Here is a 14,062-nt window from a genome sequence, read left to right on the forward strand (position 1 = left end):
CGGTTTGCCAAATCAAACAGCCAAACACGTCTTAAAAGATACTCCTCCTCTCTAGATTCCTCTCTCTATATATATAACTGTAAAAGCAGCAAAAAATGGCGGTTTCTGCTCGACGATCAACCGGACCGGTGCTACGTTCACTTTCACCTGCCGGAAAATTTTATTCGTCCACCTCTAGGACTTCGTCGTCTTCTGCTTCATCAGTACGGTTCTCTCTGGACCGTGAGAGTACTTCCCCGAGCCGGTCTATTTCTGTTATGAACCGGGAGAGTACTACGAACCGGCAGTACAAATCTATGTCTTCTCAGAAGAAGATGACGTGTATGTGCTCGCCAACTACACATCCAGGTTCGTTCCGTTGTAGTATGCATAAGAAAATGGACGTTCGAAGGAGTAGTGCAACGACGTCGTCGTTGTCGTACGGTTCGAATTCGAATCGGTTGAATACTAGGCGGTCGGCGATGACGAATTCGCTAGTTCGAATCGTGACTGTTGAAGGTGAGATTGTGAAACGAGCTTTGGCGGCTTTGATTCGTCCGTCGTCTCATCAACAGCGCCGCCGTTACGGTTTTCAGCGCCGACCGAGCCGGCTTTCCAATATGTCTAGAACCGATGATTCTGTTGAATGCTGACCTCAGCAATGGTGAAGTGACGTCATCTGGTACAAGGCGGCGAAGCATGGCGGCGGATCGAGTGACTGAGGTGGAGGTCGGAACGGAACGGTTTTTTTGTGTAATCCGGTTGGCCAAAACCTTAAGATCCGACTGTGTATATATTAGTCTCAATACATGAAGAAATATATATTAACATCGAATCATCCAGTTTTCCTATTGATTGCTTATACTATCGAGCTTCTAATCTTTATACGTATTTATCCAAATCCTTCTTTAAAACAAATTAAATAACGCATCAGAAAAACGAGAATCAGCTGAAAAAGGAACAACTCCTTGATTATAAAGTGATGTATGAATTATAACTCTATGATACATTTTGAATGGAAAATTTTACCCATATGAACACGATACATGTTTAATATTTCCTTTAAAATAAATGTTGTTCCAAAAACCATGATATGATGTTTACCATTTATCCTCTCTTCTCTCTTAATAGTTATTTTTACGGTTTGAATATATAACATATAGATCACTCGAAAATAATTTTAAGTACGAAAATAACTTTAATAAAAACTTATTATAGAACTCATTATACTAACCATTTGATGTCATGGATCTTTTCCTTACTATGAGTTTTTTTTTACTGTCATGAAATATGTCTATTTGTGCTCTGCTTTGTTATTTGTATTGTGTATTTTTCTGCCCGTTAGTATTACAAATGTACGTGAATTCAGAAGTATTTCACTCCTGATGAGCTTTACTTATACAAATTGAGTTCCTTTTGTGAGCATTCAAAAAACTCTCTATCCCTAGGAATCCAACTCTTTGTCCTTGGGGAAAAAGAGGTGTGACACTTTTTTGTCATTATTATAATAATAGATAAAGCTTTCTTCATTACATTCCGTGAGCAAACGAAACTCATTAATTGGTTGTCGTATTTCATATTTCAACGATCTACTTGGTATACAAACGGACTAAGAACTAAACTGGTTTGTTAGCCCACCCAAGTTGTTATATACATAGGCGGACCTATGTGTTACAGCGAGGGTTCGTCACCTAACCTGTAAATTTCGGTAAAAATCTTATATATGTATATTTATATACTTTAAAACTTGTTAATTTAAAGTATTCCGAACACTAAAAGCCTTTAGGGATACTGGTTGAGCAGAATATTGTGTCCCATATCGCGTAAAAATCATGGGTCCACCTCTGAATATATACACAAAATTAATGACAAAAGCTTATAACAATAATGCTGTGTGCATATGTGAATGTTAGAAGTGACAAAGAACGGATTGTGTTAAGTTGAAGAAATTTATAAGGCTGTTCTTTTTCATACACCATTGAATAAATTGAAGATTTCTTGTAAATTTAAGTTTGAAACATATACAGTTACTAATAACTGAAGCTTAATTTCTTCTCTTGATTGATATAAGAGCAAATTTAAGTTTGCTCTTATCCTTTTGTTTTGGATAGCCAGATAGGTGCAAACTGATATTAATGGAAGCTACAAAAAGCAAAAAGCAGAAAAGAGTAATAAAGGGCATTGTAAATGAAATGACTACATATTGACCCTACTTGGGAGCAACTTTTGGAGACAATGAAAATTGTATTTCTTTAAAAATATCAAGCTCAAAACAAAATGATAACATCTGTACTAAAAATATATGAATTCAAAATTTTAAGAGTACAGTTGCATTATATTTTAACAGACGATAACCATAAGTATATACCAGCGTTAGCTTGATGTTTTAAGTTCTCGCTATGTAGATGTCGGAATTCGGGAAAGACTGAACCACATCGAATTTTATGTATGCAATATTATCTTGTATTATTTCTGCAAGAAGTGTTTTCTCAAACTCGTGATCTCCTAATCAAATAACGTAACTTCTATCGTGCGTCAAGCTCCCCTTTTCACTATTTATATAGCATATTTAAAAATTATTTAACTATATATATAAATTTAAATCAAAGATAAGATTACGATCATATCTCTACTGCTATGATACTGCATCTTCCCATGCTTCCTAAGTGTTCAGTGATGTGACGAGGGCTTGTTCTTTTGTGCAAGGGGATAAGGATATACATTAATATATTTTTTAAGCTTTATTATAATGTCCCATATGTATATTTATATTTTATATGTTAAATTTAATACACTGACATGTTAAAGAATTTGTATACCATGGGGTCACCTAAAGATAATGTCACGACCCTAACCGCAGGGCCGCAACAGATACCCGCTTATTCAACCGAGTACCAACGTAACATAACTTTCTTATCATACCATCCTGGGTAAGTGGGCCAGAAGGGCCGTCATGAGATAACCAGAATAAAATATAAGGGAATGCTCGACATAGGACGACCCAACATGGTATACAAACTCATACATGTGACATACATGCCTATACGACCGAAATGATCATTTGTACACTTAAAACATAGGCCGACAAGACCATACAATCATCCATGTACATGACATATATCTACAAGCCTCTAAGAGTACATAAACGTCATAAAGGCCGGGATAGGGCCCCGCCATACCAATCTATACATGTCCAAAGCATACTACGAAATAGGCAACTCCAGAGCAAGTGGAGTGCACCAACACCTTCCTCTGAGTTGATAGCCTACTAGGAGGACTGTCAACTTGTCTATCGGGACCTGCTGGCATTAAACTCAGCGTCCCCAGGCAAACGGGGCCGTCAATACAAATAAAGTACCGAGTATGTAAGGCATGAAAAATAGTATATAAAAGACATGAAAGAAACATAGATTAAAGAACCCAACCTGTAAGTCTGAATAGCTCTGTGAATTATGAAACATTTATAATGTCATGCATATGCGTATAAATGTCATATCATGCATAGGTGTATGCGTACATAACGTCATCAAGCCTCTGAGGGAATCCCATCATATCATTTCGGCCTCTGTGGGCGAAATCAACAACGTATACCAGCTGATTAGGTGGTGGTGTGTATATAACGACGTAACCTTTCCCCGTATCCCATGTACATATAATATACGCGCATATAATACCATCTGGTCATGGGTCAATATATATGTATAAATAAATGCAATGCATAATGAAGTAAGTCAATAAGATCTCTCGGAATGTCATAAGATCATTATGCATTCGGATAAACTTTATCAACTTACGTATTTTCTGAGACCCATGAACAAACGATATAATAATAGGACACATGGGGAATCAAAAGCATAGGCAACCCTAGTACTTCTAAGAATAGAGTCACATGTGAAAGTTGCGTATTTGCTCGTTTCGTTGTATTATATGGATCATTTCAAAAGGAAAGAAAGGATAGCTTTAACATACCTTAACTCCGTTGAGTCCTTAATACCTTGCAAGAAATTCTTCAAACAACTCAACTCAATCTACCATAGAATACGAAGATTCAAAATCAGTGTTGAGTAAGGCTAAATCCGAAACTTAAACTAGTAGCTCACTTATGTAAATTTGGGCAGCATCTCCCCTATAACCTTACTTTACCAAGTCCATCAACCAACACGAACCCATACAACCTTCACCTATATACTTTCAGCACTACAACACAAATCAACCTACACAACAACAAGTGCATAAAGATCACCAATGAAACTACTAATTAACACGACAAACGACAAGCTCAGATTGAATCCCTTTTGAATCATTTAACCCCAAAGTCATTCATTCATTAACTTAAAAACATAGCCAACATGATATTAAGTACAATGGTAGGACTTCTAACCCCCCCTTTAGGTCTCTCTCTGACACTACGACTTGTGGTCAGAATTCTTCCAATCTCGTAACGCTTTCTACCTTATGTCATGGAGTCTATGCGACTATGTCCTTGTATGTGTGCCTATGCGACTCTTCTTTCCTTTTTCCTCCAGCTTTTATTCAATCTTTTGGCCTCACTTTGTGAACATATACAGAACTATTACAAGTTATCCCTCTAGGAATCTATAGGTGTACTAAAGTTCTTCGCTTCATACTTTATCGAACTTACGACTATTGCTATATCTTGTTTCATAGCCTCGATCATCTATGCTTATGGCTTTACTACAACTAGGTGTCACGACCCAAAATCCAACTAGTCGTGATGGCACCTAACCTAGCCCGTTAGGTAAGCCAACTATTCACTATCCAATGCCAATGTAATTTAACAAGACAATTAAGTAAAAGAAAATGACTAAATCTTATACATTCCCCAAGAACTGGTAGTACAAATCATGAGCTTCTAAGAATAGAGTTTACAAAGCTGGTATGAAGTAAATACATCATCTGTTTGAAAAGTACATAAACAAAGTTTTATGAATCTAAGGCTACCATAAACAAGAGGCAGCTACCACCGGAACGCAGATACATCTTCAGATCCAGTTCCCAACGAACACATCAACAGCAGCAGCCAACATCTGCACACAAGGTGCAGAAGTGTAGTATGAGTACAACCGACCCCATGTACTCAATAAGTAACAAACCTAACATTAGGTTGAAAGTAGTGACGAGCTAACACAAAAGTCAGATCCAACGCCAATATTCCACAACATTTTACAACATTATAGTACAAGTAACAAAGAGGTATCTCAGAAATAAAAATGTTCAGTTCGTTCACAGTTTCAGAAAAATAGGCATATCTTTTCAAGTATCTCAGTAAAAACTCATATCTTTTACCGAAAATGCCAAAAATATGAGTAAGTTTGATAACAGTAATTTTCCCAAAAAAACAAATCCTTTCAACAATAAATCAGATGTTGCATTTCCTTTCCAGATAGCCAGTGAAAAATGCATCACTATGCTCATAAGCTAATAGATGTAAGAAGTCATGAATGACGTGATATAGTGTAGCAAGAGGAAAAATGCATCTCTATACCTGTATGTCAAATGTGCATGTCAATGCGATACAACTCAGTGATAAAATCATATGCATACTCTCAGAGTATCATTTCACTCAGTCCTCCCACTCACTCAGTCCTCCCAGTCACTCAGTCCTCACAGTCACTCAGTCCTCACAGTCACTCATGTCTCACAGTCACTCAATCCTCCCAAATCACTCGGCACTCGCACTCAGTAGGTACCTGCACTCACAGGGGGTGTGTACAGACTCCGGAGGGGCTCCTTCAGCCCAAGCGCTATAATCTGCACGGACAACTCACGTGCTATAATATTAATATCTGGATTCGCACGGACAACTCATGTGCTATAATAATATCTGAATCTGTACGGACAACTCGCGTGCTATAATAAGCCAATCTGGCCTGCTGCGGCGTGCAACCCGATCCCATAATTATCCTCACAATCAAGCCCTCGGCCTCACTCAATCATCAATCTCTCCAGTCTCTCGGGCTCACAATGTCATAAAAATCAGCCCAAAAATGATGATATGATGTATCAATAAATAGAAACGGAGACTGAGAGATGATATGAAATGAATGAACATGACTGAGTATGAAATTTCATTTTAAACAAATAATTTAACAGCAATATAACCTCTGTAGGTCTCAAAAATACTGGCACATAGCTCAGCATAATATTTTTAACATGATTCCCATCTCAATTTCTTTAACACATAAAACTACATAGAAAATGCCAAGATTTATTTGACTACAAAATTTTACGGAACCAATTACATCACAATTTCTATAGTGCACGCCCACACGCCCGTCACTTAGCATGTGCGTCACCTTAATACCAAATACATAACACCTATAATCAGGGTTCATACCCTCAGCTCCAAGATTAGAAGACTTACTTACCTCAAACAAGCCAAATCCAATATCGAGCAAGCTAAGAAATGCTCTAGAAATTACATTCTGCGCGTATCAACTTCAAAACGGCTCGAATCTAGTCACAATTAATTTGATTCAGCCCACAAAATTATAGGAATTAATTTTATATCAAAATACTAATATTTTCCAAAAAATCTGAAATTACGCCCCAAAAATATCCGTGGGGCCCATATCTCGGAACCCAACAAAAGTTATAAAATATGAACGCCCATTCAACCACGAGTCCAACCATATAAATTTTACTCAAATCCGACATCAACTCGACCCTCAAATCTCCAAATTAAACCAAGAGGGTTTTCACAATTTTTTAACTTAATTCACCAATTAGTTATTAACAAAAACCATGGATTCAAGTAATTTGACAAATTTTGAGTTAAGAACACTTACCCCATTGTTTTCCTTGAAAATCTCCCAAAAATCGCCTCTTCCCGAGCTCCAAATCGGTAAAAATGGAAAATGGGACGAAGTTCCATTTTCAGAACTTAAACTCTCTGCCCAGTCATTTCTTCTATGCGATCGCGGTCCAAGTCCCGCAATCGCGAAGCACAATATTTCCACCGCCCAAAATAACCCTATACGATCGCGTACAAAGTTATGCGATCGCGAAAACCAACATACACTGCCCCCAAAACTTCTCTACGCGACCGCACCATAACACACGCGAACGCGAAGCACGAGCTTCCGACGCCTATGCGATCGCGAATAGCCCACGCGTTTGCATAGAACAATGCTCACGAACCCCATTTGCCTCACCTCCTCTTCGCAAACGCGGCTTGATCCACGCGTTAGCGATGGATTTTTTCTTCTGAGCTACGCGATCGCGGTCGTCCGGACGCAATCGCATACAACAAAACTCAGTAGCCCCCAATTAACCCTACGCGATCGCAGACCTTCTCACGCGATCGCGTAGAAGGAAACCAGATACAGATATCAGAAAATTCTAGCAAAATTCCAAATCCAAAAATTGATCTGTTAACCATCCGAAACTCACCTGAGGCCCTCGAGGCCTCAACCAAATACACCAACAAGTCCTAAAATATCATACGAACTTAGTCGAGTCTTCAAATCACATCCAACAACACTAAAAGTACGAATCATACTCCAATTCAAGCCTAATGAACTTTGAAATTTCAAGTTTCCACAAACAACGCCGAAACCTATCAAATTATGTCCGATTGACCTCAAAGTTTTCACACAAGTCATAAATGATATAACGAGCTTATTAAAATTTTCAGAATTGGATTTTGACCCCGATATCAAAAAGTCAACCCCCCGGTCAAACTTTCCAAAATTCGACTTTCGTCATTCCAAGCCTTATTCCACTACGGACCTCCAAATAATTTTCCGAGCACGTTCTTAAGTCCAAAATCATCATACGGAGCTATTGGAATCATCAGAATTCAAATCCGACATCGTTTAAACATACTCAACATCCGGTCGACTTTTCCAACTTAAGCTTTTGATTATGAGACTAAGTGTCTCATTTCACTCTGAAATCCTTCCGAACCCGATAAGTCATAAATCTACTATAAGGCATAAATTGAACAGTAAATGGGGAACGAGGCTGTAATACTCAAAACGACCGGTCGGTTCGTTACATTCTCCCCCACTTAAATATACGTTCGTCCTCGAACGTGCCAAGAGCTGTTCTTAACCTTCAAATCTCTATTCCACCTTACCACGCACATACCCGAGGGTGATCTCACATCACCCTATTCTATATAGGCCTGACCACACAACATAACTGAAAATCATTAATTTAACCTTAGCCCAAAAACTATGGAGCCAAATTTCAAACATCCAGAATTCTTTTCAAGACCCGAATATCACATCTGCACACTGTATAAGCCTGAACAAGCTGTATCCAACCATAACCATAATCCCATATATAATCACATAACATACTACACAACTCGCATACTCGTAGCACCATTTCTGATCACAGTAACTACTCAAAACCAACCAATTACTAGTATAAAACCCCGCATTCAACAGAACCTCATTCCAAAATCTTTATACACTGCCAATGATAAAATAAACAATCAAAAACTCATAACCACTCATCAGATCAACTAGCCACGGGGCTCTCTCGCCCCAACCAGAACGATAATCCTCTCCTAAGCCGACTTTCAATATTATCCTCCCGAATATACCATAATCAAGCCTGATAGTACCCATTCTAGGTCTAATGACCTTATATTATTAAGCACAACTATCCCACAGACACGCCACATCAATATATCTCAAGCCAAAAATTGTGCAATCTGTGCACCCAAAAATGGAAAATATCTCAAAGAAGATAACCGTTTTGCAAGTTCAGCTAACACCATCACTACCTAATATTTACAACCAACTCTTCATATTTCGTAAAGAGGATAACCGTAGGCACATGTACACAATTCCTCAAATACGCTGCTCATGTAATTTTTATTGTAGAGGAAGGAAAGCAATGAAATCAAATAAATTATCAAAGAAATAAAATTTCCACATACGGCACGGACAACCCATGTGCCAATAATATAAATCGCCTGGAATGATCACATGCCTCCAGTCCCAGCATATCATACAGGAGTAATTAAACAAGTACACTTGTATATGATAATGAAATAAGATTCTCATGCTCGTGGACTGGTATAAATAACACGCCATAGTGTAAGCATGTGCAAAGTCCGCTGTCACACTTCAAATTTGCAATTTAACGCAGAAATAGTAACTTTCCCGTTTATTCAGGGAACTAGCCTCTTTGTAACCTCAAGTGTAGCCCAGATAATTCTCAACAAAGGTAAGAACATGAGAAACATTATAACTTTATGCTTAACAGTCAACTCTAGGCATATCATAGCCTAAGCATTCTTCCGAGTATGAATACTTGCCCTGATTCTCGCACATGGGCTGAAACCTCACTTATATACGCGCTTGTAGCGCGTAGCTGTCCCAAATGATTAACGCAACTAATGCCTCCACTGGATTTAAATAAAATACTCACTTCAAATAGATCACCACCTTGAAACAATATGCTTCTAAGAACTCCCAGTCTCCAAATTCATAGGACGCATGAATCATCATAACTGATCCCAACTTTACCATTTGAATGACTAACACAACTCTCATGGACAATCATCCCACGAGGAATTCATCCAAAAACTTTTCCGTGCCACACAACAATAACTAGAATATCAACAGTCTATCAACCAGGTGAGTACCGCAATACCAATGAACATTCGTAAGTCAAAACACTATGCGCCTTCTGAAATGCGCACCCTTCTTGGGAGTTACCGAGCAGTTATAACATTCATCGAAATATCTGAAACTGACCATGCTGTCCAACATTCGTTACCTTCATTTCAAGACTGAACTGTCACCTTGTACATGTAAATCCTAATCCCATACAACACACCACATCTATTATGCCATCATGTAACAAGCACAAGAATCCCATTATCAACTCTGAGTCACCAGCAAATTACATACCCGGTTAGTTAGAAGCCTTCCTCTTGCTTCCATCCAGGAGGAAATCATAATACACAACACGTTTCCCATACCAGTAGAAAATATCTGGTTCAAACCATGGTAGAAACCATCAAGAACACTTTAAAATCTATCTGCACATAACCAATATATTAGAACTAAATTCCTCTAACTCGACCAAACCACGTAGGTCACCAAAAACCTAAGAATATTGCCACCAAAACATCTGTAGAGTCTCACCCCATCATAATTACCCCTATAAATACCACAACCGAAACACCCACTCTGAAAATACCTTATTTGAGTCTAAGGCCGTTTTCTTCACCTTCCTGATACCGAAATATAAAATCCATAATGATATACAAAAATTCCACAAGTCTCGACACCATCCAACTTAAATCTCAGATTTTAGCCATAAATAAATACGCCAAAAATTCTCAATTGTTATATATTAATCTCGAATCCATTAGAACTTTCTCGAGAGTCACCCTCTTTGTTCAAATCCAAATTACACCGCCCATTTGGGCCAAAAGACACGTGCCCCAATTAGCACAACAACACTCAAAGAAGTAACTCTATTTTAATACCACCTATCAAATTAATACTCCGTGCGCACTATATCCTTCACAAATAATAACTCACTCATCCTATGATTTTCATATACTCATAAAGCGCAATATAACCCGTATCCAAAAAATTTCTTACTCGAGTCATTTTCAAACTCCACCTCTGCAAGTCATCACTGATTCCCAAGTATACTTCAGACCAAAACAAAAATTTGACACATACCCATGAATTGATTTGTCAATAGTAGACTCCCCCACTTGGCTCAAAATCGTAGATTAAAATACTTCATAACTCACAATACCCATACTCTATTACTTCCATAATGCCATAGTCAGTTCAACGAAACTTCTTCTCAAACTCATGCAACACCAACCATAAAAATACCCCAAATCATCCGCTATGCTCGCAATCATTCTCTTGACACTCAAGTTAACTTTCTCAGCCAGATTCCAATTCAAATCTTTACACATACGCCATGCTGGCAGAAAAGAAACTCTCCACTCACATATAAGGAACATACCTATGTAGATTAGCAAGACATGAGAATTGGTATCTTGTTATACCCTTTTGCAGTCATAATTACTACGCAATCACTTAATCTTTCCAAGTCCAAACTTATTAACAAGACATGAGAATTTAATTTGTCCCAAAATTTAACAACGAAAGATCCTTCAAAACATTCATACTCGAGATTGTACGTCATATCAAAACGAAAATAAGCACCCAATGGCCTTCCTTTACATTTTAAGGAAACACTTCTCGTCACATTCAAATCGTCCTAATACATCTCGCAGTTACATCATACTCATCACAAATCCATTCCACCGCTCATTGAGCCACAAATTTCACTCGTAGGGACATTACCGGACATATGAGTTCAAATGTACAAGTTACAACTGAAGCTACCGAGCTTAAGCTACGGTCCAATCATGGCCTCAAGTCCTCCAGACTGGCCCATCACCAAAATATAGAATACTCATCTTGAACTTCATTCATGGAATCATAAGCCGACGATGCACAGCTGATACCGAGCGCCCATGTGCGTATACGAATGCGTGGAAAGAATTTAAAGAGTTATATTTCAAGCTGAATCAATTTTGTATGATAAGAAAAGAAATATGAGAATTTACCCTAAATGCCATGTAACCACTTTAAAAATAGGCATGGACGTCATCATACCGATCCGCAAGACTCTACTAGACACTTGCTCATGACTCGTAGAACCTATGAACCTATAGCTCTGATACCAACTTGTCACGACCCAAAATCCAACTAGTCGTGATGGTACCTAACCCAACCCGTTAGGTAAGCCAACTATTCACTATCCAATTCCAATGTAATTTAACAAGATAATTAAGTAAAAGAAAATGACTAAATCTTATATATTCCCCAAGAACTGGTAGTACAAATCATGAGCTTCTAAGAATAGAGTTTACAAAGCTGGTATGAAGTAAATACATCATCTGTTTGAAAAGTACATAAACAGAGTTTTATGAATCTAAGGCTACCATAAACAAGAGGCAGCTACCACCGGAATGCAGGTACATCTTCAGATCCAGCTCCCAACGAACACAGCAAAAGTAGCAGCCAACATCTGCACGTAAGGTGCATAAGTGTAGTATGAGTACAACCAACCCCATGTACTCAATAGGTAACAAACCTAACCTTAGGTTGAAAGTAGTGACGAGCTAACACAAAGGTCGGATCCAACGCCAATATTCCACAACAGTTCATAACATCATAGTACAAGTAACAAAGAGGTATCTCAGAAAATAAAAATGCTCAGTTCGTTCACAGTTTTAGAAAAATAGGCATATCTTTTCAAGTATCTGAGTGAAAACCCAAATCTTTTACCGAAAATGCCAAAATTATGAGTAAGTTTGAAAACATTAATTTTCCCAAAACAAAAATCCTTTCAACAATAAATCAGATGTTTCATTTCCTTTCTAGATAGCTAGTAAAAAATGCATCACTATGCTCATAAGCCAATGGGTGTAAGAAGTCATGAATGACGTGATATAGTATAGCAAGAGGAAAAATGCATCTCTATACTTGTATGTCAAATATGCATGTCAATGCGATGCAACTCAGTGATAAAATCATATGCATACTCTCCGAGTATCATTTCACTCAATCCTCCCAATCACTCAGTCCTCCCAGTCACTCAGTACTCACATTCACTAAGTCCTCATAATCACTAAGTCCTCACAGTCACTCATGACTCACAGTCACTCAATCCTCTCAAATCCCTCGGCACTCGCGCTCGGCACTCACACTCAGTAGGTACCTACGCTCACTGGGGTGTGTAGAGACTCCGGAGGGGCTCCTTCAGCCCAAACGCTATAATCTGCACGGACAAATCACGTGTTGCACGGACAACTCACGTGCTGCACGGACAACTCACGTGCTGCACGAAAAACTCACGTGCTATAATATCAATATCTGGATCCGCACGGACAACTCACATGTTGCACGAACAACTCACGTGCTATAATAATATCCGGATCCGCACGAACAACTCACGTGCTATAATAAGCCAATCTGGCCTACTGCGGCGTGCATCCCGATCCCATAATTATCCTCACAATATGGCCCTCGGCCTCACTCAGTCATCAATCTCTCCAGTCTCTCGGGCTCACGATGTCATAAAAATCAGCCCAAAATGATGATATGATGTATCAATAAATAGCAACGGAGACTGAGAGATGATATGAAATGAATGAACATGACTGAGTATGAAATTTCATTTTAAACAAATAATTTAACAACAATATGACCTCTGTGGGTCTGAATAATACTGGCACATAGCCTCAGCATAATATTTTTAACATGATTCCCATCTCAATTTCTTTCACACATAAAACTACATAGAAAATGCCAATATCTATTGACTACAAAATTTTACGGAACCAATTACATCACAATTTCTATAGTGAACGCCCACACGCCTGTCACCTAGCATGTGCGTCACCTCAATACCAAATACATAACATGTATAATCAGGGTTCATATCCTCAGCTCTAAGATTAAAAGAAGCCAAATCCAATGTCGAGCAAGCTAAGAAATGCTCTAGAAATTCCATTTTGCGCGTATCAACTTTCAAACGGCTCGAATCTAGTCACAATTAATTTGATTCAGCCCACAAAATTATAGGAATTAATTCCATATTAAAATACTAATATTTTTCAAAAAATCCGAAATTACGCCCCAAAAATCACCCGTGGGGCCCACATATCGGAATCCGACAAAAGTTATAAAATATGAACGCCCATTCAACCACGAGTCCAACCATATAAATTTTACTCAAATCCGACATCAACTCGACCCTCAAATCTCCAAATTAAACCAAGAGGGTTTTCACAAATTTTTAACTTAATTCACCAATTAAATATTGAAAACAACCATGGATTCGAGTAATTTAACCAATATTGAGTTAAGAACACTTACCCCGTTATTTTTCTTGAAAATCTCCCAAAATTCGCCTGTTCCCGAGCTCCAAATCGGTAAAAATAGAAAATGGGACGAAGTCCCATTTTCAGAACTTAAACTCTATGCCCAGTCATTTCTTCTATGCGATTGCAGTCCAAGTCCCGCGATCGCGAAGCACAATATTTCCATTGCCCAAA

At 38.3% G+C, this 14,062-nt stretch overlaps 1 protein-coding gene across 1 annotated transcript; it reads left to right on the plus strand.

Annotated features, from left to right (window-relative positions):
- On the plus strand, window positions 1–830 carry LOC104092917 (uncharacterized). The gene has a single exon (XM_009598615.3). It carries the CDS (start codon window positions 96–98, stop codon window positions 630–632), a length of 537 nt encoding a protein of 178 aa, XP_009596910.1. The 5' UTR covers window positions 1–95; the 3' UTR covers window positions 633–830.
- The last annotated feature ends 13,232 nt before the right edge of the window (window positions 831–14,062 follow it).

Source organism: Nicotiana tomentosiformis, chromosome 6 (assembly GCF_000390325.3).
Source record: "Nicotiana tomentosiformis chromosome 6, ASM39032v3, whole genome shotgun sequence".
NCBI lineage: Eukaryota > Viridiplantae > Streptophyta > Magnoliopsida > Solanales > Solanaceae > Nicotiana > Nicotiana tomentosiformis.